Source organism: Oncorhynchus mykiss, chromosome 18 (assembly GCF_057628025.1).
Source record: "Oncorhynchus mykiss isolate SJ-2025 chromosome 18, ASM5762802v1, whole genome shotgun sequence".
Taxonomy (NCBI): Eukaryota; Metazoa; Chordata; class Actinopteri; order Salmoniformes; family Salmonidae; genus Oncorhynchus; species Oncorhynchus mykiss.
In genome coordinates this window covers 16,908,729-16,935,798 of record NC_143039.1, presented here as the reverse complement: position 1 = coordinate 16,935,798, position 27,070 = coordinate 16,908,729, and the positions used below count along the sequence as shown (strand labels likewise).

Sequence of the window (27,070 nt, the reverse complement as noted above, 5' to 3'; positions counted from 1 at the left end):
TCTCTTCCCACTCCACCTCCCACTCCACCTCCCCTCTCTCTCTCTCTCTCTCTCTCTCCCCCTCTCTCTCACTCTCTCTCTCCCCTCTCTCTCACTCTCTCTCTCCCCCTCTCCCCCTCTCTCTCTCTCCCCCTCTCTCTCTCTCCCCCTCTCTCTCTCTCTCCCTCACTCTCTCTCTCTCTCTCTCTCCCTCTCACTCCCCCTCTCTCTCACTCTCTCTCTCACTCCCCCTCTCTCTCACTCTCTCTCTCACTCCCCTCTCTCTCACTCTCTCTCTCACTCCCCCTCTCTCTCCCACTCCACCTCACTCCCCCTCTCCCTCTCTCTCCCACTCCACCTCTCCCTCTCTCTCCCATTCCACCTCTCCCTCTTTCCCATTCCACCTCTCCCTCTCCCTCTTTCCCACCTCCCCCCCTCCTTCTCTTTCCCACTCCCCCCCTCCTTCTCTTTCCCACTCCCCCTCTCCCTCTCTTTCCCTCTCCCTCTTTCCCACCCCCCCTCTCCCTCTCTTTCCCTCTCCCCTCTTTCCCACTCCACCTCTCCCTCTTTCCCACTCCACCTCCCCCTCTCCCTCTTTCCCACTCCACCTCCCCCTCTCCCTCTCTTTCCCACTCCACCTCTCCCTCTCTTTCCCACTCCACCTCTCCCTCTCTTTCCCACTCCACCTCTCCCTCTCTTTCCCACTCCACCTCCATTCTCTCTTTCCCACTCCACCTCCATTCTCTCTTTCCCACTCCACCTCCCCTCTCTCTTTCCCACTCCACCTCCCCTCTCTCTTTCCACCTCCCCTCTCTCTTTCCCACTCCACCTCTCTCCCTCTCTTTCCCACTCCACCTCTCCCTCTCTCTTTCCCACTCCACCTCTCCCTCTCTCTTTCCCACTCCACCTCTCCCTCTCTCTTTCCCACTCCACCTCTCCCTCTCTCTTTCCCACTCCACCTCTCCCTCTCTCTTTCCCACTCCACCTCTCCCTCTCTCTTTCCCACTCCACCTCTCCCTCTCTCTTTCCCACTCCACCTCTCCCTCTCTCTTTCCCACTCCACCTCTCCCTCTCTCTTTCCCACTCCACCTCTCCCTCTCTCTTTCCCACTCCACCTCCCACCTCCCTCTCTTTCCCACTCCACCTCGCCCCTCCCTCTCTTTCCCACTCCACCTCCCCCTCCCTCTCTTTCCCACTCCACCTCCCCCCTCTGCCGCAGCTGTCCTGCTTTTCCCAGCGATACGCTCCTACCCGATTTGGGAATGCTCATCTGGGCTCTGCTTGGTCCGGTTAGAGGAAGAACCCATTTCTCTCTGATGAACTCTGTCTACAGAGAGGGACAGAGACAGTTAGGTTCACTGTTAGCTGTACAGTGGACGGTTTCATGACATTAGTCTAAAGGTTATCATGGAGTGTTGCTTAGGTACGTGTGTGAATGTAGTGTAAATGTGTGTAATGTACCTGAATGCCTTAGAAGTTTGTGTGTGTGGTGTGTGTGCATGTGTGTGTGTGTGCACGCTTGGTGCATCGGTACCGCTTGCCGTGCGGTAGCAGAGAGAACAGTCTGACTTGGGTGACTGGAGTCTTTGACAACTGTTAGGGCCTGGTAGAAACGTCCTGGATGGCAGGGGGTGTGTGTGTGTTTGCTTGCATAGTATTTATGTGTGTGCTTCCTTGCTTGCATAATATTTGTGCGTGCGTGCGCTTGCATAGTATTTGTGTGTGCGTGCGTGCGCTTGCATAGTATTTGTGTGTGCGTGCGTGCGCTTGCATAGTATTTGTGTTTATGTGTGTGTGCGCTTGCATAGTATTTGTGCGTGCGTGCGCTTGCATAGTATTTGTGTTTGTGTGTGCGTGCGCTTGCATAGTATTTGTGTGTGCGTGCGCTTGCATAGTATTTGTGCGTGCGTGTGCTTGCATAGTATTTGTGTTTGTGTGTGCGTGCGCTTGCATAGTATTTGTGTGTGCGTGCGCTTGCTTGCATAATATTTGTGCAGATGTGTGTGACACGCAGGTGAGAGTTGAGCATGTTTTGGTGTTCCCTTTATTTCACCCCTTTCTCTCTCTCTCTCCCTCCCCAGGTTGGAGGAGGTGCCTCCAGTGATGACCCTGCTGCCAGACAACATCCTGCAGGTGTTGCGGCACCAGCTGCTCCAGTGTGTTCAGAAGGCCTCGGACGGACTGGAGCAGGAGCAGCAGAACCTGGCCCTCCTGCTGGTCAAGTTCCTCATCGTCATCTGCAGGTTGGTCCGTGGTGTTTCTGTAGGACCAGAAGCAGTGGTCTGGCCCCTCCCTCCACCTACCTAGACCTGGTTGTACCGGTCCAGTAGTCTGGCCCCTCCCTCCCATACCTAGACCTGGTTGTACCGGTCCAGTAGTCTAGCCCCTCCCTCCCATACCTAGACCTGGTTGTACCGGTCCAGTAGTCTGGCCCCTCCCTCCACCTACCTAGACCTAGTTGTACCGGTCTAGTAGTCTGGCCCCTCCCTCCACCTACCAAGACCTAGTTGTACCGGTCTAGTAGTCTGGCCCCTCCCTCCACCTACCTAGACCTGGTTGTACCGGTCCAGTGGTCTGGCCCCTCCACCTACCTAGACCTAGTTGTACTGTTCCAGTAGTCTGGCCCCTCCTCCACCTACCTAGACCTGGTTGTACCGGTCCAGTAGTCTGGCCCCTCCTCCACCTACCTAGACCTGGTTGTACCGGTCTAGTAGTCTGTCCCCTCCTCCACCTACCTAGATCTGGTTGTACCGGTCCAGTAGTCTGGCCCCTCCCTCCACCTACCAAGACCTAGTTGTACCGGTCTAGTAGTCTGGCCCCTCCCTCCACCTACCTAGACCTAGTTGTACCGGTCTAGTAGTCTGGCCCCTCCCTCCACCTACCTAGACCTGGTTGTACCGGTCCAGTAGTCTGGCCCCTCCCTCCACCTACCTAGACCTAGTTGTACCGGTCTAGGAGTCTGGCCCCTCCCTCCACCTACCTAGACCTGGTTGTACCGGTCTAGTAGTCTGGCCCCTCCCTCCACCTACCAAGACTTGGTTGTACCGGTCCAGTGGTCTGGCCCCTCCCTCCACCTACCTAGACCTGGTTGTACCGGTCTAGTAGTCTGGCCCCTCCCTCCACCTACCTAGACCTGGTTGTACCGGTCCAGTAGTCTGGCCCCTCCCTCCACCTACCTAGACCTGGTTGTACCGGTCCAGTGGTCTGGCCCCTCCCTCCACCTACCTAGACCTGGTTGTACCGGTCCTGTAGTCTGGCCCCTCCCTCCATCTACCTAGACCTGGTTGACCGGTCCAGTCTGTCCATATTATGGTGGTTGAGTGTGTGATTGGACCATGGAGTTTGAATAATTTCTAGTTCTGCGGGTTGGACCTCTTCTAGGTAATGTCTATTGATAGGAACCCCTCTAGCCTAGGTTGACAGGTCTTAGTGCCCCTGGTTTTAAAGGGTCTTCCAGCAGAAGGTAGGCGGTTCAGTAGGGCACGTAACACAGGATTTTGCAACGGAAGGTGAAAACAAGTGTCTCCCTGGCTGTGTCCTCTATGGTGCTGTCATGAACATGACCCTGAGGGATATACAACAAAGCAGGATCAATGAGTTAGCCAGCTATCTTACCATCATGCTCAGAAATTACTTGTCTTTTTATTTTATTTTAGAAAGAACCTTGAAATGGGCTTGGTCTAATTACCTCAACAACCAAAAACACACATTTTAGTTTAGTTTTCTTAATGAACCAGAAAATCAATAGTTATTTCTAATTGTCAAATGTAGCTGGCTACTCATTGGAACCTGTCCCTACTATAACAGACATGACTCTCTCTCTGTTGGAACCTGTCCCTACTATAACAGACATGACTCTCTCTCTCTGTTGGAACCTGTCCCTACTATAACAGACATGACTCTCTCTCTGTTGGAACCTGTCCCTACTATAACAGACATGACTCTCTCTGTTGGAACCTGTCCCTACTATAACAGACATGACTCTCTCTGTTGGAACCTGTCCCTACTATAACAGACATGACTCTCTCTCTGTGTTGGAACCTGTCCCTACTATAACAGACATGACTCTCTCTCTGTTGGAACCTGTCACTACTATAACAGACATGACGCTCTGTTGGAACCTGTCCCTACTATAACAGACATGACTCTCTCTCTCTGTTGGAACCTGTCCCTACTTTAACAGACATGACTCTCTCTCTGTTGGAACCTGTCCCTACTATAACAGACATGACTCTCTCTCTGTTGGAACCTGTCCCTACTATAACAGACATGACTCTCTCTCTCTCTGTTGGAACCTGTCCCTACTATAACAGACATGACTCTCTCTCTCTCTGTTGGAACCTGTCCCTACTATAACAGACATGACTCTCTCTCTGTGTTGGAACCTGTCCCCACTATAACAGACATGACTCTCTGTTGGAACCTGTCCCTACTATAACAGACATGACTCTCTCTCTGTGTTGGAACCTGTCCCTACTATAACAGACATGACTCTCTCTCTGTTGGAACCTGTCCCTACTATAACAGACATGACTCTCTCTGTGTTGGAACCTGTCCCTACTATAACAGACATGACTCTCTCTCTCTCTCTCTGTTGGAACCTGTCCCTACTATAACAGACATGACTCTCTCTCTCTCTCTGTTGGAACCTGTCCCTACTATAACAGACATGACTCTCTCTCTGTTGGAACCTGTCCCTACTATAACAGACATGACTCTCTCTCTGTTGGAACCTGTCACTACTATAACAGACATGACGCTCTGTTGGAACCTGTCCCTACTATAACAGACATGACTCTCTCTCTCTGTTGGAACCTGTCCCTACTATAACAGACATGACTCTCTCTCTCTGTTGGAACCTGTCCCTACTATAACAGACATGACTCTCTCTCTCTGTTGGAACCTGTCCCTACTATAACAGACATGACTCTCTCTCTCTGTTGGAACCTGTCCCTACTATAACAGACATGACTCTCTCTCTCTGTTGGAACCTGTCCCTACTATAACAGACATGACTCTCTCTCTGTTGGAACCTGTCCCTACTATAACAGACATGACTCTCTCTGTTGGAACCTGTCCCTACTATAACAGACATGACTCTCTCTCTGTTGGAACCTGTCGCTACTATAACAGACATGACTCTCTCTCTCTGTTGGAACCTGTCCCTACTATAACAGACATGACTCTCTGTTGGAACCTGTCCCTACTATAACAGACATGACTCTCTGTTGGAACCTGTCCCTACTATAACAGACATGACTCTCTCTCTCTGTTGGAACCTGTCCCTACTTTAACAGACATGACTCTCTCTCTGTTGGAACCTGTCCCTACTATAACAGACATGACTCTCTCTCTCTGTTGGAACCTGTCCCTACTATAACAGACATGACTCTCTCTCTCTGTTGGAACTTGTCCCTACTATAACAGACATGACTCTCTCTCTGTTGGAACTTGTCCCTACTATAACAGACATGACTCTCTCTCTGTTGGAACCTGTCCCTACTATAACAGACATGACTCTCTCTCTGTTGGAACCTGTCACTACTATAACAGACATGACTCTCTCTGTTGGAACCTGTCCCTACTATAACAGACATGACTCTCTCTCTGTTGGAACCTGTCCCTACTATAACAGACATGACTCTCTCATGTCTCTCGGTCTCTCTGTGTCTGTGTGTTGGAACCTGTCACTACTTTAACAGGCTATGACTTTCTCTCTGCAGGAACCTGTCCAATGTGGAGGAGATTGGCACCTGCTCCTACATCAACCATGTCATTACCATGACAACGCTCTACATCCAGCAGGTCTGATTCCTCTCCCCCTTTCTCCACCCTCCTATCCCCCTTATCCACCCTCTTCTCCCCCTTATCCACCCTCTTCTCCCCCTTATCCACCCTCTTCTCCCCCTTTATCCACCCTCTTCTCCCCCTTTATCCACCCTCTTCTCTCACTATCCACCCTCTTCTCCCCCTTTATCCACCCTCTTCTCCCCCTTTCTCCACCCTCCTATCCCCCTTTATCCACCCTCTTCTCCCCCTTTATCCACCCTCTTCTCCCCCTTTATCCACCCTCTTCTCCCCCTTTATCCACCCTCTTCTCCCCCTTTATCCACCCTCTTCTCCCCCTTTATCCACCCTCTTCTCCCCCTTTATCCACCCTCTTCTCCCCCTTTATCCACCCTCTTCTCCCCCTTTATCCACCCTCTTCTCCCCCTTTATCCACCCTCTTCTGCCCCTTTATCCACCCTCTTCTGCCCCTTTATCCACCCTCTTCTGCCCCTTTATCCACCCTCTTCTGCCCCTTTATCCACCCTCTTCTCCCCCTTTATCCACCCTCTTCTCCCCCTTTATCCACCCTCTTCTCTCACTTTATCCACCCTCTTCTCCCCCTTTATCCACCCTCTTCTCCCCCTTTATCCACCCTCTTCTCTCACTTTATCCACCCTCCTCTCCCCCTTTATCCACCCTCTTCTCCCCCTTTATCCACCCTCTTCTCCCCCTTTATCCACCCTCTTCTCTCACTTTATCCACCCTCCTCTCCCCCTTTATCCACCCTCCTCTCCCCCTTTATCCACCCTCCTCTCCCCCTTTATCCACCCTCCTCTCCCCCTTTATCCACCCTCCTCTCCCCCTATCATCGCCTTCCTGACTCTGTTTTCTTTTGAAAACAAGTTTAAAAACCAACCTGCACAAAATGAAGTATTTTTACCCAGTCACAATGATTAGTTATAGGGATGTGTGTGTGTGCGCGCATTTGTGCTAGTCTGTTTCAAAACAGATTTGAACAAAAACATTTTTTAGCATGTCACAATGATTACGTTTATTTTTTAGCATGTCACAATGATTACGTTTATTTTTTAGCATGTCACAATGATTACGTTTATTTTTTAGCATGTCACAATGATTAAGTAGGTACATTCCCGTGAGATTACACATTCCTGTGTGTGTGTCTTCTAGCCTCACCATGCTCTCTCCTACAGCTGAAGAGTAAGACCAAGGAGAAGGAGATGGTGGACCAGACTCAGGCCGAGGAGTTTGTCCGCCACTCTCTGGCCTTCTGCGAGAGCCTGTACGACCCCTACCGGAACTGGAGACATCGCACCTGCGGGTACACTAAGTCGCTAACTCTAGCAGAGTTTGCTTATTTGATTTAAGTGGAGGACGAATCATAATAATAGATGGAACTGTAGTAGATCCACAGTAAGTGGAGGACAGCTCATAATAATAGATGGAACTGTAGTAGATCCACAGTAAGTGGAGGACTACTCATAATAATAGATGGAACTGTAGTAGATCCACAGTAAGGGGAGGACGACTCATAATAATAGATGGAACTGTAGTAGATCCACAGTAAGTGGAGGACTACTCATAATAATAGATGGAACTGTAGTAGATCCACAGTAAGGGGAGGACGACTCATAATAATAGATGGAACTGTAGTAGATCCACAGTAAGGGGAGGACGACTCATAATAATAGATGGAACTGTAGTAGATCCACAGTAAGGGGAGGACGACTCATAATAATAGATAGAACTGTAGTAGATCCACAGTAAGTGGAGGACTACTCATAATAATAGATGGAACTGTAGTAGATCCACAGTAAGTGGAGGACGACTCATAATAATAGATGGAACTGTAGTAGATCCACAGTAAGTGGAGGACTAATCATAATAATAGATGGAACTGTAGTAGATCCACAGTAAGGGGAGGACGACTCATAATAATAGATGGAACTGTAGTAGATCCACAGTAAGGGGAGGACGACTCATAATAATAGATGGAACTGTAGTAGATCCACAGTAAGTGGAGGACTAATCATAATAATAGATGGAACTGTAGTAGATCCACAGTAAGGGGAGGACGACTCATAATAATAGATGGAACTGTAGTAGATCCACAGTAAGTGGAGGACTAATCATAATAATAGATGGAACTGTAGTAGATCCACAGTAAGTGGAGGACTACTCATAATAATAGATGGAACTGTAGTAGATCCACAGTAAGTGGAGGACTACTCATAATAATAGATGGAACTGTAGTAGATCCACAGTAAGTGGAGGACTACTCATAATAATAGATGGAACTGTAGTAGATCCACAGTAAGGGGAGGACGACTCATAATAATAGATGGAACTGTAGTAGATCCACAGTAAGGGGAGGACGACTCATAATAATAGATGGAACTGTAGTAGATCCACAGTAAGGGGAGGACGACTCATAATAATAGATGGAACTGTAGTAGATCCACAGTAAGTGGAGGACTACTCATAATAATAGATGGAACTGTAGTAGATCCACAGTAAGTGGAGGACTACTCATAATAATAGATAGAACTGTAGTAGATCCACAGTAAGTGGAGGACTACTCATAATAATAGATAGAACTGTAGTAGATCCACAGTAAGTGGAGGACTACTCATAATAATAGATAGAACTGTAGTAGATCCACAGTAAGTGGAGGACTACTCATAATAATAGATGGAACTGTAGTAGATCCACAGTAAGGGGAGGACGACTCATAATAATAGATGGAACTGTAGTAGATCCACAGTAAGTGGAGGACTACTCATAATAATAGATAGAACTGTAGTAGATCCACAGTAAGTGGAGGACTACTCATAATAATAGATGGAACTGTAGTAGATCCACAGTAAGTGGAGGACTACTCATAATAATAGATGGAACTGTAGTAGATCCACAGTAAGGGGAGGACGACTCATAATAATAGATGGAACTGTAGTAGATCCACAGTAAGTGGAGGACTACTCATAATAATAGATGGAACTGTAGTAGATCCACAGTAAGTGGAGGACTACTCATAATAATAGATAGAACTGTAGTAGATCCACAGTAAGTGGAGGACTACTCATAATAATAGATAGAACTGTAGTAGATCCACAGTAAGTGGAGGACTACTCATAATAATAGATAGAACTGTAGTAGATCCACAGTAAGTGGAGGACTACTCATAATAATAGATGGAACTGTAGTAGATCCACAGTAAGTGGAGGACTACTCATAATAATAGATAGAACTGTAGTAGATCCACAGTAAGTGGAGGACTACTCATAATAATAGATGGAACTGTAGTAGATCCACAGTAAGTGGAGGACTACTCATAATAATAGATAGAACTGTAGTAGATCCACAGTAAGTGGAGGACTACTCATAATAATAGATGGAACTGTAGTAGATCCACAGTAAGTGGAGGACTACTCATAATAATAGATAGAACTGTAGTAGATCCACAGTAAGTGGAGGACTACTCATAATAATAGATGGAACTGTAGTAGATCCACAGTAAGGGGAGGACGACTCATAATAATAGATGGAACTGTAGTAGATCCACAGTAAGTGGAGGACGACCCATAATAATAGATGGAACTGTAGTAGATCCACAGTAAGTGGAGGACTACTCATAATAATAGATAGAACTGTAGTAGATCCACAGTAAGTGGAGGACTACTCATAATAATAGATGGAACTGTAGTAGATCCACAGTAAGGGGAGGACGACTCATAATAATAGATGGAACTGTAGTAGATCCACAGTAAGTGGAGGACTAATCATAATAATAGATGGAACTGTAGTAGATCCACAGTAAGGGGAGGACTACTCATAATAATAGATGGAACTGTAGGAGATCCACAGTAAGGGGAGGACGACCCATAATAATGTATATCATTTAATAAATACTGCACACTTTTTCTCAGGGAAATATCAAATCAAATCAAATTTATTTATATAGCCCTTCGTACATCAGCTGATATCTCAAAGTGCTGTACAGAAACCCAGCCTAAAACCCCAAACAGCAAGCAATGCAGGTGTAGAAGCACAATAAGAGGAAGGGCTCTGGGTACTGGAGGAGCAGGGTCAAGCATGCATTAACCACCGGGGCTCTGTCAGCACCGGGGCTCTCGTGGGTACTGAAGCACTATATACAACGCTCTTAGGATCTATCATCATTATGTACTTATTCCACCATGGTCAATTCTACTGTTACACTTCTGAAAACACTGCAATCGTAATGTGCTGGCTTGAATGTTGTTGTTTCTTCACAGTACAGCTCGGCTTGGTTTACCTAATTAGTATACAAGTATTTTTTTCCCCAAAGTGCCAAAACATTTCCCAAATCAATCCAAGTAGTGTTGGTTCTAATCCTGTGCTAAACCCTCCCAGCAGTGTTCCTGCTCACAGACACACAGACAGAGTTTGGACAGGGGGTCTTTTTCTGACACCGTGTGTTTTGCCTGTCGTCTCCAGGGACCAGCGGAGTACAGTGGAGAAGAGCAGACAGAAACACAAAGCAGCTCCTCTCACCGTGGAGTTTGTCCCCTTCTTCTACCGTGAGTTTGATTTCTTTTTCAAAACGTTTTCTCCTTAATGAACACAACCCAGTTATCCTCTCTAGCGGGGTCGTTCAGTGGGGGGAAACTCAGTGTGGTCATTAACAGTAGTGAATGAGGAAGCCATGTTCTACTCAATGAAAAGGTCTCTCTAGAGAAAACAGATCACTTCCCTGCTTTCCTCTCCCAGCTTAGGAACCGCCTCCCCTCAGAGCTCCACTCTCTTTCCTCTCCCAGCTTAGGAACAGCCTCCCCTCAGAGCTCCACTCTCTTTCCTCTTCCAGCTTAGGAACAGCCTCCCCTCAGAGCTCCACTCTCTTTCCTCTCCCAGCTTAGGAACCGCCTCCCCTCAGAGCTCCACTCTCTTTCCTCTCCCAGCTTAGGAACAGCCTCCCCTCAGAGCTCCACTCTCTTTCCTCTTCCAGCTTAGGAACAGCCTCCCCTCGGAGCTCCACTCTCTTTCCTCTCCCAGCTTAGGAACAGCCTTCCCTCGGAGCTCCACTCTCTTTCCTCTCCCAGCTTAGGAACAGCCTCCCCTCGGAGCTCCACTCTCTTTCCTCTCCCAGGTTAGGAACAGCCTTCCCTCGGAGCTCCACTCTCTTTCCTCTTCCAGTTTAGGAACAGCCTCCCCTCAGAGCTCCACTCTCTTTCCTCTCCCAGCTTAGGAACAGCCTCCCCTCGGAGCTCCACTCTCTTTCCTCTCCCAGCTTAGGAACAGCCTCCCCTCAGAGCTCCACTCTCTTTCCTCTCCCAGCTTAGGAACAGCCTCCCCTCAGAGCTCCACTCTCTTTCCTCTCCCAGCTTAGGAACAGCCTCCCCTCAGAGCTCCACTCTCTTTCCTCTCCCAGCTTAGGAACAGCCTCCCCTCAGAGCTCCACTCTCTTTCCTCTCCCAGCTTAGGAACAGCCTCCCCTCAGAGCTCCACTCTCTTTCCTCTCCCAGCTTAGGAACAGCCACCCCTCAGAGCTCCACTCTCTTTCCTCTTCCAGTTTAGGAACAGCCTCCTGTCAGAGCTCCACTCTCTTTCCTCTCCCAGCTTAGGAACCGCCTCCCCTCAGAGCTCCACTCTCTTTCCTCTTCCAGTTTAGGAACAGCCTCCCCTCAGAGCTCTACTCTCTTTCCTCCTTCCAGTTTAGGAACAGCCTCCCCTCAGAGCTCTACTCTCTTTCCTCCTTCCAGTTTAGGAACAGCCTCCCCTCAGAGCTCCACTCTCACTCTCCACTCTGTCTTTCCTTCTTCACTCTATTCTTCCTCATACCTCTGACTCTTTCAGTCCTCTCACTCTATCCCAGAAGAATCCAGTCTTTGTGTCCTCTCCTTAGTCTATTTGCCAGGCTGTCCAGATCAGCCTGGTAGTGAACGGTGGCTGTCTGGGCCTCTGGCGACAGCGGCCATCTTGGAACAAACAGCCTCTCTTTGTGTCTGTGGTTTCTGTCAACACCACAGAGAGAACTCTTTAGCTCCATCCAGTTGCCTCAAGGCCACTCCAGCAACCTGCCACCGTGTGCGCGCACGCGTGTGTGTTAGCGCATGCCTGTGTGTGTGTGTGTGTGTGAAGTGTGGGAGGCTCCGAGAGGATATGAATGGTACAGTAGAGGGAGTGAGGAATAGTGTGTGGAAGAAATGGGGAGGGTGACGAAGTGTGTGTGTGTGGGGGACGAGGTGTGTGTGTGTGTGTGTGTGTGGGGGACGAGGTGTGTGTGTGGGGGACGAGGTGTGTGTGTGGGGGACGAGGTGTGTGTGTGGGGGACGAGGTGTGTGTGTGTGTGTGGGGGACGAGGTGTGTGTGTGTGGGGGACGAGGTGTGTGTGTGTGTGTGGGGGACGAGGTGTGTGTGTGTGTGGGGGACGAGGTGTGTGTGTGTGGGGGACGAGGTGTGTGTGTGTGTGGGGGACGAGGTGTGTGTGTGTGGGGGACGAGGTGTGTGTGTGGGTGGGGGACGAGGTGTGTGTGTGTGGGGGACGAGGTGTGTGTGTGTGGGAGACGAGGTGTGTGTGTGGGGGGCGAGGTGTGTGTGTGTGGGGGACGAGGTGTGTGTGTGGGTGGGGGACGAGGTGTGTGTGTGTGGGAGACGAGGTGTGTGTGTGTGGGGGACGAGGTGTGTGTGTGTGGGGGACGAGGTGTGTGTGTGTGGGGGACGAGGTGTGTGTGTGTGGGGGACGAGGTGTGTGTGTGTGGGAGACGAGGTGTGTGTGTGTGGGGGGGGCGAGGTGTGTGTGGGGGGGGGCGAGGTGTGTGTGTGTGTGGGGGGGGGGGGTGGCGAGGTGTGTGTGTGTGTGGGGGGGGGGGCGAGGTATGTGTGTGTGTGTGTGGGGGGGGAAATTAGGTTTGTGTGTGTGGGGGGGGTATGTGGGGGACGAGGTGTGTGTGTGTGGGGGACGAGGTGTGTGGGGGACCAGGTGAGTGGGGGACCATCTGTCTTGTCTGGGATCATTGGTTCTGACCTAGCTTTATCCCCCTGGGATTGGTTTGCTACTGTCTGGGGTTGGCCTGTAGAGGGAACGGTGCTGACCTGGGAGGCCATGCTGCTGCTGCTGCTGCTCCTCACTGGGATGTGTTGACAGATAAGTTAATGTATGACAGAAAAGACTGGCCCCAAGGGAACATGATAGAGACTGTGTGTCTGTGGGCATGTGTGTGTGTGTGTATGTCACGGTGTGTGTGACGCGTGTGCGACTGTGTGCATGTGAGTGAATGAATGAATGTACTGTTTGTATGAGCGAGACAGGCAGCTATTCAAGAGGCCATTCTCTCAGCACCAGACCAGACTGAGATGGAGCCATTCAAGAGGCCGTTCTCTCAACACCAGACCAGACTGAGATGGAGCCATTCAAGAGGCCGTTCTCTCAACATCAGACCAGACTGGCCTCATGTTGTGGGTGTTATATTTGCATAGTTAACAAAACACCCACAGTTTTCCATGTCCACTGACTGTGTGTGTGTGTTTCAGAGTGCTTCCAGGAGAGTGAACACCTTAAGGACAGTCTGAAATGCTGTCTGTTACACCTGTTTGGAGCCATCGTGGCAGGGGGACAGGTGAGAATCAAGATGCACTCTTTTCATCCTACACTACACCCTACACTACACCCTACACTACACCCTACTCTACACCCTACTCTACACCCTACTCTACACCCTGCACTACACCCTGCACTACACCCTGCACTACACCCTGCACTACACCCTGCACTACACCCTGCACTACACCCTGCACTATCCCCTACACACTACACCCTACACTACACCAGCATATAAAGTCATGTGACACTACACCATCACGGCCATATAAAGTCATGTGACCCTACACTATCCCGGCATATAAAGTCATGTGACCATACACTATCCCGGCATATAAAGTCATGTTTGCCACATGAGAACAATTGAAGGCGTAATTTTTTTATTTCACCTTTATTTAACCAGTTAACAATTTCCAACTGCTACCTGGCCAAGATAAAGCAACGCAGTGCGACAAAAACAACAACACAGAGTTACACATAAACAAACGTACAGTCAATAACACAATAGAAAAATCTATGTACAGTGTGTGCAAATGTAGGGAGGTTAAATAATAGGCGCTAGAGGCTAAATAATTACAATTTAGCATTAACACTGGAGTGATCGTTGTGCAGATGATGATGTGCAAGTAGAAATACTGGGGTGCAAAAGAGCAAGATGGTAAGTAATAATATGGGGATGAGGTAGTTGGGTGTGCTATTTACAGATAGGCTGTGTACAGGTACAGTGATGGGTAAGCTGCTCTGACAGCTGATGCTTAAAATTAGAGAGGGAGATGTATCTCCAGCTTCAATGATTTTTGCATTTCATTCCAGTCATTGGCAGCAGAGAACTGGAAGGAAAGGCGGCCAAAGGAAGTTTTGGCTTTGGGGGTGACCAGTGAAATATACCTGCTGGAGCGCGTGCTACTAGTGGGTGTTGCTATGGTGACCAGTGAGCTAAGGCGGGGCTTTACCTAGCAGAGGCTTATAGATGACCTTGAGCGAGTGGGTTCGGCAACGAAAATGTGGTGAAGGCCAGCCAACGAGCGCATTCAGGTCGCAGTGGTGGGTAGCATATGGGGCTTTGGTGACAAAAAGGATGGCACTGTGATAGACTGCATCCAGTTTGCGGAGTAGAGTGTTGGAGGCATTTACATTTTGTAAATGTCATCACCGAATTCAAGGATTGGTAGGATAGTCAGATTTATGAGGGTATGTTTGGCAGCGTGAGTGAAGGAGCCTTTGTTGTGAAATAGGAAGCCGATTGTAAATGTAATTTTGGATTGGAGATGCTTAATGTGAGTCTGGAAGGAGAGTTTACAGTCTAACCAGACACCTAGGTATTTATACAGGGCTTTCGGAAAGTATTCAGACCCCTAGACTTTTTCCACATTTTGTTTACGTTAATCCATTCTAAAATACAACAATTTCCTCATCAATCTACACAATTCCCCACAATGACAGTGAAAACGTTTTTTAAAAGAAATTTATTAAAAATAAAAACAAATATGTTATTTACGTAACTATTCAGAACCTTGGCAATGAGACTCGAGATTGAGCTCATGTGCATCCTGTTTCAATTGATCATCCTTGAGATGTTTCTACATCTTGATTGGAGTCCACCTGGGGTAAATTCAAGTGATTGGACATGATTTGGGAAAGGCACACACCTGTTTATATAAGGTCCCACAGTTGACAGTGCATGTCAGAGCAAAAACCAAGCCATGAGGTTGAAGCAATTGTCCGTAGAGTTCTGAGACAGGATTGTGTCCAGGCACATGTGGGGAAAGGTACCAAAACATTTCTGCAGCATTGAAGGTCCCAAAGAACACAGTGGCCTCCATCATTCTTAAATGGAAGAAGTTTGGAGCCACCAGCATCCCAGAGTCGACTCTTCACTGTTGACGTTGAGACTGGTGTTTTGCGGGTACTATTTAATGAAGCTGCCAGTTGAGGACTTGTGAGGTGTCTGTTTCTCAAACTAGACACTAATGTACTTGTCCTCTTGCTCAGTTGTGCACCGGGGCTTCCCACTCCTCTTTCTATTCTGGTTAGAGCCCGTTTGCGCTGTTCTGTAAAGGGAGTAGTACGCAGCGTTGTACGAGATCTTCAGTTTCTTGGCAATTTCTTGCATGGAATAGCCTTAATTTCTCAGAACAAGAATAGACTGATGAGTTTCAGAAGAAGTAACCTTGTCTGAGACTTAAAGAGAAGGTCTTTGTTTCAAACCCACAAATGCTGATGCTCCAGATACTCAACTAGTTTAAAGAAGGTTTTATTGCTTCTTTATTCAGGACAACAGTTTTCAGCTTTGCTAACATAATTGCAAAAGGTTTTCTAATGATCAGTTAGCCTTTTAAAATGATCAACTTGGATTAGCTAACACAACGTGCCATTGGAACACAGGAGTGATGGTTGCTGATAATGGGCCTCTGTACGCCTATGTAAATATTCCATTAAATCCAGCTACAATACTCATTTACAACATTAATAATGTCTACACTGTATTTCTGATCAATTTGATGTTATTTTAATGGACAAAAAATGTACTTTCAAAAACGAGGACATTTTTAAGTGACCCCTAACTTTTGAATGGTCGTGTATGTGAGAGTGGATTGTCAGACTTCACTAGCATGAAACTAAATACAGGCACAGACTGTGTGTGGGAAATGATTTATGACTGAGACTCTCTCCAATACAACATTGCAGAGTTATGTGCATCCTTTCAAGCACACGCTTGTGGTGAGTTATTCACAATTTTTTATGAACAAATAAGGTTTTATTATATGTAAGATGGCTAAATAAAGAGCTAAATTATTGATTATTATATTATTATTATATTATTATTTGTGCCCTGGTCCTATATTTGTCACTTCCCACGAGCTGTGTTGTGACAACTCACACTCATTCTTATGTTTAATAAATGTATTGTATAGTGTGTGTGTGACAGGCTTACAATGATGGCAAAAACAACATTTGAGAGCGTGCTGACCCTGGTGCTAGAGCTAGAGGGGGTACGCAGCTGGAAGTTGAATGTTTGAAGGGGTACGAGACTATTCAAAGTGTGGGAGACCACTGCCCCAGAAAATTTGAGTCTGTAATTGCTGCCCACTGTGCTTCAACAAAGTACTGAGTAAAGGGTCCGTATACTTACATAAATGTGATAAATCTGTTTTTTATTTGTAGTAAATTTGCAAACATTTCTAAACCTGTTTTTACTTTGTCATTATGTGGTTTTGTGTGTAGATTGATGAGGGGGTAAAAAAACATTTGAATCATTTTAGAATTAGGCTGTAACGTAACAATGTGGACGAGTCAAAGGGCCTGAATACTTTCCGAATGCACTGTAGAGCACGCAATGATCCTCATTTACATTTAGTGGTATATAACCACCCTTTAAACTGGAGCAGGACATTTGGTGGTATATAACCACCTTTAAACTGTAGTAGGACATTTAGTGGTATATAACCACCCTTTAAACTGGAGCAGGACATTTGGTGGTATATAACCACCTTTAAACTGTAGTAGGACATTTAGTGGTATATAACCACCCTTTAAACTGTAGCAGGACATTTAGTGGTATATAACCACCCTTTAAACTGGAGCAGGACATTTAGTGGTATATAACCACCCTTTAAACTGGAGCAGGACATTTAGTGGTATATAACCACCCTTTAAACTGTAGCAGGACATTTAGTGGTATATAACCACCCTTTAAACTGTAGCAGGACATTTAGTGGTATATAACCACCCTTTAAACTGTAGCAGGACATTTAGTGGTATATAACCACCCTTTAAACTGGAGCAGGACATTTAGTGGTATATAACCATCCTTTAAACTGTAGCAGGACATTTAGTGGTATATAACCATCCTTTAAACTGTAGCAGGACATTTAGTGGTATATAACCACCCTTTAAACTGGAGCAGGACATTTAGTGGTATATAACCATCCTTTAAACTGTAGCAGGACATTTAGTGGTATATAACCACCCTTTAAACTGGAGCAGGACATTTAGTGGTATATAACCACCCTTTGAACTGGAGCAGGACATTTAGTGGTATATAACCATCCTTTAAACTGGAGCAGGACATTTAGTGGTATATAACCATCCTTTAAACTGTAGCAGGACATTTAGTGGTATATAACCATCCTTTAAACTGTAGCAGGTCATTTAGTGGTATATAACCACCCTTTAAACTGTAGCAGGACATTTAGTGGTATATAACCATCCTTTAAACTGGAGCAGGACATTTAGTGGTATATAACCACCCTTTAAACTGTAGCAGGACATTTAGTGGTATATAACCACCCTTTAAACTGGAGCAGGACATTTAGTGGTATATAACCATCCTTTAAACTGTAGCAGGACATTTTAGTGGTATATAACCACCCTTTAAACTGTAGCAGGACATTTTAGTGGTATATAACCACCCTTTAAACTGTAGCAGGACATTTAGTGGTATATAACCACCCTTTAAACTGTAGCAGGACATTTAGTGGTATATAACCACCCTTTAAACTGGAGCAGGACATTTAGTGGTATATAACCATCCTTTAAACTGTAGCAGGACATTTAGTGGTATATAACCATCCTTTAAACTGGAGCAGGTCATTTAGTGGTATATAACCATCCTTTAAACTGTAGCAGGACATTTAGTGGTATATAACCACCCTTTAAACTGTAGCAGGACATTTAGTGGTATATAACCATCCTTTAAACTGGAGCAGGACATTTAGTGGTATATAACCATCCTTTAAACTGTAGCAGGTCATTTAGTGGTATATAACCACCCTTTAAACTGTAGCAGGACATTTAGTGGTATATAACCATCCTTTAAACTGTAGCAGGACATTTAGTGGTATATAACCATCCTTTAAACTGGAGCAGGACATTTAGTGGTATATAACCACCCTTTAAACTGTAGCAGGACATTTAGTGGTATATAACCACCCTTTAAACTGTAGCAGGACATTTAGTGGTATATAACCACCCTTTAAACTGTAGCAGGACATTTAGTGGTATATAACCATCCTTTAAACTGGAGCAGGACATTTAGTGGTATATAACCATCCTTTAAACTGGAGCAGGACATTTAGTGGTATATAACCATCCTTTAAACTGGAGCAGGACATTTAGTGGTATATAACCACCCTTTAAACTGGAGCAGGACATTTAGTGGTATATAACCATCCTTTAAACTGGAGCAGGACATTTAGTGGTATATAACCATCCTTTAAACTGGAGCAGGACATTTAGTGGTATATAACCACCCTTTAAACTGGAGCAGGACATTTAGTGGTATATAACCACCCTTTAAACTGGAGCAGGACATTTAGTGGTATATAACCATCCTTTAAACTGGAGCAGGACATTTAGTGGTATATAACCATCCTTTAAACTGGAGCAGGACATTTAGTGGTATATAACCACCCTTTAAACTGGAGCAGGACATTTAGTGGTATATAACCACCCTTTAAACTGGAGCAGGACATTTAGTGGTATATAACCATCCTTTAAACTGGAGCAGGACATTTAGTGGTATATAACCACCCTTTAAACTGTAGCAGGACATTTAGTGGTATATAACCACCCTTTAAACTGGAGCAGGACATTTAGTGGTATATAACCACCCTTTAAACTGGAGCAGGACATTTAGTGGTATATAACCACCCTTTAAACTGGAGCAGGACATTTAGTGGTATATAACCACCCTTTAAACTGGAGCAGGACGTCTGCTTGTGAATGCTTTCTGAAGCATGTAGAGGCCGTAGAAAGTGTTTATGAAGGCTCCCTCCCTCCCTCCACAGCGTAATGCTCTACTAGCCATCTCCCCAGCCACCATGGAGGTTCTGCTGCGTGTGCTGGGGGACTATGAGGGGGGAGACATGGACGGGGAGGACTGGGACAGTGAGGCTCCAGACCGGAAGTCCCTGCTCACCCTGGGCTGCCTGAGGGAGGTGGTCCACTCCCTCCTGGCCAGCAGCTCAGACCAACGCCAGGTCACTAGAATTATATATATATTTTTTTAACATGGATTGGTTTTCTTTTCCCAGCTCAATAAATTGCAGTTAACAATAGTTTAGGAACTTTCACAAATCATAGTTAAAAAAAATCAAATCATTCATGATAGTAATAGAATACAATTTCATATTTATGTAAACAGGTCAGTGCTTTTAGAGTGACCAGGGGTGAGAAGTAGTGTGTGTGTGTGTGTGTGTGTATACTGCTATACAAACAGGTCATAAAGCATGATTTACATTATTCATTATTAACGTTGGTTTCTGCATGTGACTGACGAGGCTTCTTCTTTACAAACTGAGACCTTGAAACTGGGATACTCTTTTTGGTTCCCAGAACAATGTTCTGGAGTACTGCCAATTGGTCTGAGGAGGAGGTCACAGTCACCAGCACAAACCAAGATAAAGTTAGAGTCGATGCTATCTCTTCAGACAACTTAATTTATACTCACACTATTTAGGGTGTTGTTCTGACAAGAGCCAGATGGTTGACTTTATAATGTTTTTATCTTCAGATTTTTTAAATAATATGTATATTGTTGATTTCAATTGGCTGATTCGATTTGCTAATGTAGCTTATTTGAAGTGTAATAAAATAACATTAATTAATTCATACAGGTGGAGATCGGCTCGGTGCTGGAGAACTACTTCAAACTGCTCAACTCTGATCCGGCGGCAGCGGCCGTGCAGCAAGGGGTCAAAGGTCATAAGGTGCTGGGCCGCCACTGGGAGAGCCGCTTCGTAGCGCTGCAGGTGCACATGCTAGGTGAGTGACCGAACCCGGATTGTCATGTACGCCACAAAGCTGCAATAGCCCACTGAGCTAATGCCTAGGCATTAGCTCAGGAAGCTAACGCAAGTCTTTAAGTCTCAGACGAGGTTACTCTTTATACCAGTGTGGTTTACTGAACTACTTACATTACCACTAGCACCTAGTATAGGTTGAGTATTGACCACTGTCACTTGATTTCTGATTTCCATGATTTATGAAGCACTTAGAGAGAGGCCTTTATAAATAGTTTATGAAGGCTCTCGCTCTCTCTCTCTCTCCTCCTCTCTTTCTCTTTCCCCTTATCGCTCTCTCATATCCCATTCCCCTTTTTCTTCTTCTCCTGTGTCTGTGACCTCCAGACACTATCAGGGATATGTTCCTGTGTTCGGACCGTCCCGTCCTGCAGGCCATCTTCCTCAACAGCAACTGCTTCGAGCACCTGACACGCCTCCTACAGAACAGCAAGGTATGGTCTCGCTCAGCCCTAGCACAAAGGACGTTGAACATGAGGATTGGGGGGGGGCACGTCTTAGCCTACTGTTTATTGTGTGTGTTTTTCCTCAGCGTATCAAGGTAACTCTGTCTAGGAAGCATAGTGTTACCTTACACTGTGCGTGAGCCTTTCAATACAGGCTCACTGTGCATGTTATGACACTTAGTGCTGGAGCACTTAGGTACCACTAACCCCCCCCACCCAGCCCCTCTGTGAGTCACAACCTTTACCTTCTGACCCCCATCCACCACTCTTTTCTCTCTCCCTCACCCTGCCCCCCCCCCTCACCACGTCCTGTTGTTGGTTCAACTCTGCAGCTGGTTAATGCTAGGTGCACGACAGCAGAGAAGGACCAGAAAGATTTCACCAACAGGTTACTGACAGTGACAGGAGAGAGTGACACCCAGGTATACTGCCACCCTGTCACCACCGTCACTCACGCCACCACCACCGTCACTCATACTATCGTCACCGCCATCCCCGTCAAGATGGCCACTCCATGACAAGATGTACATCTGTGCTGCCCTGTAGTCAGAAACAATCAATCAATCAATCAATCAATTAAGCAGTCACTCAATCAAGCAGTCAATCAATAAATTAAGCTGTCTCTCAAGCTGTCATTCAATAAATTAAGCAGTTACTAAATTAAGCAATCAATCAATCAATCAATTAATCTGTCTATCAAACTGCCAATAAATTAAGCTGTCAATCTGTCATTCAATCAATCAAGCAGTCTATCAATCTGTCATTCAATCAATCAAGCAGTCTATCAAGCTGTAATTCAATCAATTAAGCAGTTTTTACAGTAACATTTGTCTGAAATTACTTCAAAGTAACTTTTACAGAATGTAGCCCGATCTCGGAAAGGCAACAACATCACCTGCAGTGTGTGGTCAAACCGTCCCCCCTGTTCAGTGTTATTCACCTGGCCTCCCCTGCACTCACACACACTCACTGGTACCATTTAATGTAGCTTTGCAGTGTTCTCTTGACATACAGTGGTCTGTAGTGTGTCTCTTGGTCTGTAGTGTGTCTCTTGGTCTGTAGTGTGTCTCTTGGTCTGTAGTGTGTCTCTTGGTCTGTAGTGTGTCTCTTGGTCTGTAGTGTGTCTCTTGGTCTGTAGTGTGTCTCTTGGTCTGTAGTGTGTCTCTTGGTCTGTAGTGTGTCTCTTGGTCTGTAGTGTGTCTCTTGGTCTGTAGTGTGTCTCTTGGTCTGTAGTGTGCTTTAGTCACAAAGACTCACCTGTAGTGAATCATCTGTAGGCAGACACTCACCTGTTGGTCTGGTTATCATGCGGCCAGGTGATTTCACACACTCTACAAAGTATTCCTTTGTAGTCAGGAAGAGTTTGAGCACCTGTAATCCGATACTCCGACTCTGTGTAAATGGCCACCCATGGTTACCTAGCAACCTGACCACAGTCAGACCTATGCGGTCTCCTCTCCTATAGGTCAGCTGCGGAATGAATGAATGAATGAAGAGGAAATACTTAATTCATCCATTTTCCTTACAGTCCACAGACATGTCTTGTTTCATTACCCAACCTGAGAGAGACACACACACACACACACACACACACACACACACACACACACACAATGAAAGATTGTTGGGCCAGTAACCGAAAGGTTGGTGGTTCGAATACTCGACCCGTGAAGGTGAAAAATCTGTCTGTCTCCTTGAGGAACGTACTTAACCCTAGTTTTCTCCAGGGGTGCCTTACTACTATGGCTGACCCTGTAAAACAACACGTTTCACTGCACCTTTTTGTTGTTGTTAACTCAACAAAAAAAATAACGTTTGGAAACTTTGTTTATTTTCAGCAAACTTAACATGTGTAAATATTTGTGTGAACATTACAAGATTCAACTACTGAGACACAAACTGAACAAGTTCCACAGACATGTGACTAACAGAAATTTAATAATGTGTCCCTGAACAAAAGGGGGTCAAAATCAAAAGTAACAGTCAGTAACTACATTGCATCTCCTCATGGACTGCACCGGATTTGCCCGTTCTTTCTGTGAGATGTTACCCCACACTTCCACCAAGGCACCTGCAAGTTCCTGGGCATTTCTGGAGGGAATGGCCCTAACCCTCACCCTCCGATCCCACAGGTCCCAGACGTGCTCAATGGGATTGAGATCTGCGCTCTTCGCTGGCCTTGTCTAACAGGAAATCACATACAGAATGAGCCGTATGGCTGGTGGCATTGTCATGAGGGTCATGTCAGGATGAGCCTGCAGGAAGGGTACCACATGAGGGAGGAAGATGTCTTCCCAATTGATCCTGCTCCAGAGTACAGGCCTCTGTGTAACACTCATTCCTTCGACGATAAATGCGAATCCGTGACTCGTCAGTGAAGAGCACTTTTTGCCAGTCCTGTCGGGTCCAGCGACTATGGGTTTGTGCCCATAGGCGATGTTGTTGCCAGTGATGTCTGGTGAGAACCTGCCTTACTACAACAGGCCTACAAGCCCTCAGTCCAGCCTCTCTCAGCCTATTGCGGATAGTCTGAGCACTGATGGAGGGATTGTGCGTTCCTGGTGTAACTCGGGCAGTTGTTGTTGCCGCCATCCTGTACCTGTCCCGCAGGTGTGATGTTTGGATGTACCAATCCTGTGCAGGGGTTGTTACACGTGGTCTGCCACTGCGAGGACGATCAGCTGTCCATCCTGTCTCCTTGTAGAGCTGTCTTAGGTGTCTCATAGTACGGACATTGCAATTTATTGCCCTGGCCACATCTGCAGTCCTCATGCCTCCTTGCAGCATGCCTAAGACATGTTCATGCAGATGAGCTGGGACCCTAGGCATCTTTCTTTTGGTGTTTTTCAGAGTCAGTAGAAAGGCCTCTTTAGTGTCCTAAGTTTTCTTAACTGTTACCTTAATTGCCTACCGTCTGCAAGCTGTTAGTGTCTTAACGATCATTCCACAGGTGCATGTTCATTAATTGTTTATGGTTCATTGAACAAGCATGGGAAACAGTGTTTAAACCCTTTACAATGAAGATATGTGAAGTTATTTGGATTTTTACGAATTATCTTCGAAAGACAGGGTCCTGAAAACGAGGCGTTTCTTTTTTTTTTGCTGAGTTTATGTGAAACATCAAATAACTGTCAGTGGACGCATTAAAACCACCATGACGCATTAAAACCACCATGACGCATTAAAACCCCCGTGACGCATTAAAACCCCCATGACGCATTAAAACCACCATGACGCATTAAAACCCCCATGACGCATTAAAACCCCCATGACGCATTAAAACCCCCATGACGCATTAAAACCCCCATGACGCATTAAAACCCCCATGACGCATTAAAACCCCCATGACGCATTAAAACCCCCGTGACGCATTAAAACCCCCATGACGCATTAAAACCACCATGACGCATTAAAACCCCCGTGACGCATTAAAACCCCCATGACGCATTAAAACCCCCATGACGCATTAAAACCCCCGTGACGCATTAAAACCCCCATGACGCATTAAAACCCCCATGACGCATTAAAACCACCATGACGCATTAAAACCCCCATGACGCATTAAAACCCCCATGACGCATTAAAACCCCCATGACGCATTAAAACCCCCATGACGCATTAAAACCCCCATGACGCAGTAAAACCCCCATGACGCATTAAAACCACCATGACGCATTAAAACCCCCATGACGCATTAAAACCCCCATGACGCATTAAAACCCCCATGACGCATTAAAACCCCCATGACGCATTAAAACCCCCATGACGCATTAAAACCCCCATGACGCATTAAAACCCCCATGACGCATTAAAACCCCCATGACGCATTAAAATCCCCATGACGCATTAAAACCCCCGTGACGCATTAAAACCCCCGTGACGCATTAAAACCCCCGTGACGCATTAAAACCCCCGTGACGCATTAAAACCCCCATGACGCATTAAAACCCCCATGACGCATTAAAACCCCCATGACGCAGTAAAACCCCCATGACGCATTAAAACCCCCATGACGCAGTAAAACCCCCATGACGCAGTAAAGACTTAGAGTAGACTTGTTGGTTTACAGAGCAAAGCTACAGTACAATGAGAAGAACTAATCAGCTAGTTGTCCTGTCGTGGAGTGGTCTCTTGTTCTCTCTTGTTGCTACCCATCATTCATTCATTTTCCTTTTCCTCGTGTCATTCTTCTACCCTCCTCTGTTTCCTCCCTTATGACATCTTCCCCTCCCTCCCTCCCCTGTTGGTTTTCTCTGCTGGCGTCGTGTGGGTTTCCAAATGGAATGCTGTCACCTCATCTGTCTTGTGTTACCATGGAGATCGTGGCTAGTGTCTTGATGGACGTCCATGGCCAAGGTGGTCTGAACATCTGTCTGAGATATATATATTTCTGTGGGTTTTATTTTCTGTTTATTTTCTTTCACCACGGACAGATCCTCTCCAGCCGGTCCGAGACACACTGAATGTTGTACACTGTTAAAGGGAGAGAAAATAAAGATTTGGAGAAGGGCAGAGCTGGACAGAGGATGTGTGTGGGTGAGGGTGTGTGTGTGTGTGTGTGAGAGGGTGTGTGTGAGGCTGAGCCAGTGTGTCTGTCGACAAGAGGAAGCGTTGCTCCTCCGTGTGTGTTGGTGTTCCTCTGTGTGAAGGAGAGAGGAATATATATTCTTAAGATATTGTGTTTTGGTGAGCCCTCAGAGCTTCCTGCTCCAGAGAGTACTGTGATATTAGTGAGACAATGACTCTTGACGGGAAAGTGCCATTTTTCCTGGTGTTGTCTGGAGCAGAAAGGCCTGACGTGTCTGTTTCCTCTTTATATCAAGGGCAATAAGAGCAATGAGCACTTACACTGCAGCTTCTGTCCACGAATAATCAGACACTAAACCTCTGCAGTGATTACACACACACACACACACACACACACACCAACAGCCTCCTTTTATTCCTGCGAGTGGAGTGAGGTATCATTAAGCATGATGTCAATGTTATATTCGGAGAATGATGATCATTAAATAATGATTTGATAAAAACGAATCATTCATTTTGTTTGCATGAAGGCAGGGATAAAAAGGGGCTAGTTTCACTCACGTACAATCCTGCACACACCTCCCTGAGAGGTTAAGGAAATGGGGATTGGCTCAGGAGAAAGATTGACAGGTCTGATATCGTCTCAGGTGTTTCAAGGGCGACTGGACTCTCTCGCCGTGGCAACCATCAAAGCCCTGACGACGGTGATGCACAAGTCACCTGCTGCAAAGGTGAACCACACACACACACACACACACACACACAAAACCTTTCCAACATATCCATATATTTTGACTGATCCACACAAACAGTATTGCTAACAGTTTAGTCCCGCCCCTACAGGAGGTGTTCAAGGAGCGGATTGGCTACACTCACCTGTTTGAGGTTCTGGTCTCCCTGGGCCAGCCCTCCAGACACCTGCTGAAGGAACTGATGAATATGGTGAGAGATTCCCTCTGTCACTGGAGTTCTTCTCATATTAAAGTACAACCTATTTCCCATAGTAGACTACTTTTGACTTGATTTTACACTAATTTTTAATGCCACTGTAATACAAGGCATATTGCTTTTTTAATTTAATGCCTTAAACCAAAATGCAATCACAAGCCTTCTACTGTCTATACACTGATTATGGGAATATTGTCTTCTGGCTCATAGTCACAGGAGCATCACTCTACATGGAGAATAGGGTTGCATTTGGGACATTAAACACCCTGTATCTCTGTGCACCTACCCGCTATGTGTCATGTCTGCCCACTCTCCCTCTCTCCTTCCCCGCCCTCCCCTCCCTCTCAGGCTGTGGAGGGTGAACACAGCTCGGTGGGTATCCTGGGCATCAGTAACGTGGAGCCCCTGCTCCTCCTCATCCAGTGGCTCCCAGAGATGGACTCTGCTGAGCTGCAGGTGTTCACTGCCGACTGGCTCCGCCGCCTCTGCTGCATCAACCGACAGACGCGCGCCACCTGCGTCAACGCCGCCATGGCTGTGCGGCTCCTCGCCACCCTTGGGCACCACGCTCGCCTGCACCGGGCGTGCGCAGAAAGCCTTGTCAGTTTGCTAGGGTCGCTGGGGAGCCAGTCGCTGAGCGGCGGTGAGCTCCTCCAGTTACTCAGGCTTCTGAGGCCGCTGGAGCCCGGGCAGGCTCACCCGTACGTGGGCCCGGTGTTGAGGGCGGTCCTGGGCATGGTGCGGAAGCAGGGTCTGGAGAGCGCCATGCAGTACTTTGATCTGTCGCCCAGCATGGCTGGCATCGCCGTGCCGATGGTGATGCGCTGGCCGGGCCCCGCCTTCAGCTTCCTGGCCTGGCTCTCATTGGACCAGGACCAGCAGGGACTGCCCGGCAAGGGGGACAAGAGGAAGCAGCTGTACAGGTGAGAGACGGAGGGAGGAGGGTGAGCGAGACGGGGGGTTGAGTGATCTAGGGAGAGGGATGGAGGGATGGATGGAGGGAG

General features: G+C 46.8%; 1 protein-coding gene across 6 annotated transcripts in view; it reads left to right on the top strand.

Annotated features, from left to right (window-relative positions):
• LOC110495568 (neurobeachin-like protein 1) overlaps window positions 1-27,070 on the top strand; it is a 77,207-nt gene that overhangs the window by 14,267 nt on the left and 35,870 nt on the right. For 2 of the 6 annotated variants that reach the window (XM_090207454.1, XM_090207452.1), the window contains exons 4-15: window positions 2,061-2,222; window positions 5,703-5,784; window positions 6,960-7,087; window positions 10,243-10,325; window positions 13,276-13,361; window positions 19,132-19,323; window positions 19,960-20,107; window positions 20,473-20,579; window positions 20,924-21,013; window positions 25,766-25,849; window positions 25,962-26,060; window positions 26,415-26,989. In XM_090207454.1, the coding sequence (XP_090063580.1) occupies window positions 2,061-2,222; window positions 5,703-5,784; window positions 6,960-7,087; window positions 10,243-10,325; window positions 13,276-13,361; window positions 19,132-19,323; window positions 19,960-20,107; window positions 20,473-20,579; window positions 20,924-21,013; window positions 25,766-25,849; window positions 25,962-26,060; window positions 26,415-26,989 (1,836 nt within the window). The remainder of the gene's footprint in view (window positions 1-2,060; window positions 2,223-5,702; window positions 5,785-6,959; window positions 7,088-10,242; window positions 10,326-13,275; window positions 13,362-19,131; window positions 19,324-19,959; window positions 20,108-20,472; window positions 20,580-20,923; window positions 21,014-25,765; window positions 25,850-25,961; window positions 26,061-26,414; window positions 26,990-27,070) is intronic. The other 4 variants (XM_090207458.1, XM_090207455.1, XM_090207456.1 and 1 more) reach the window with 3 other exon arrangements.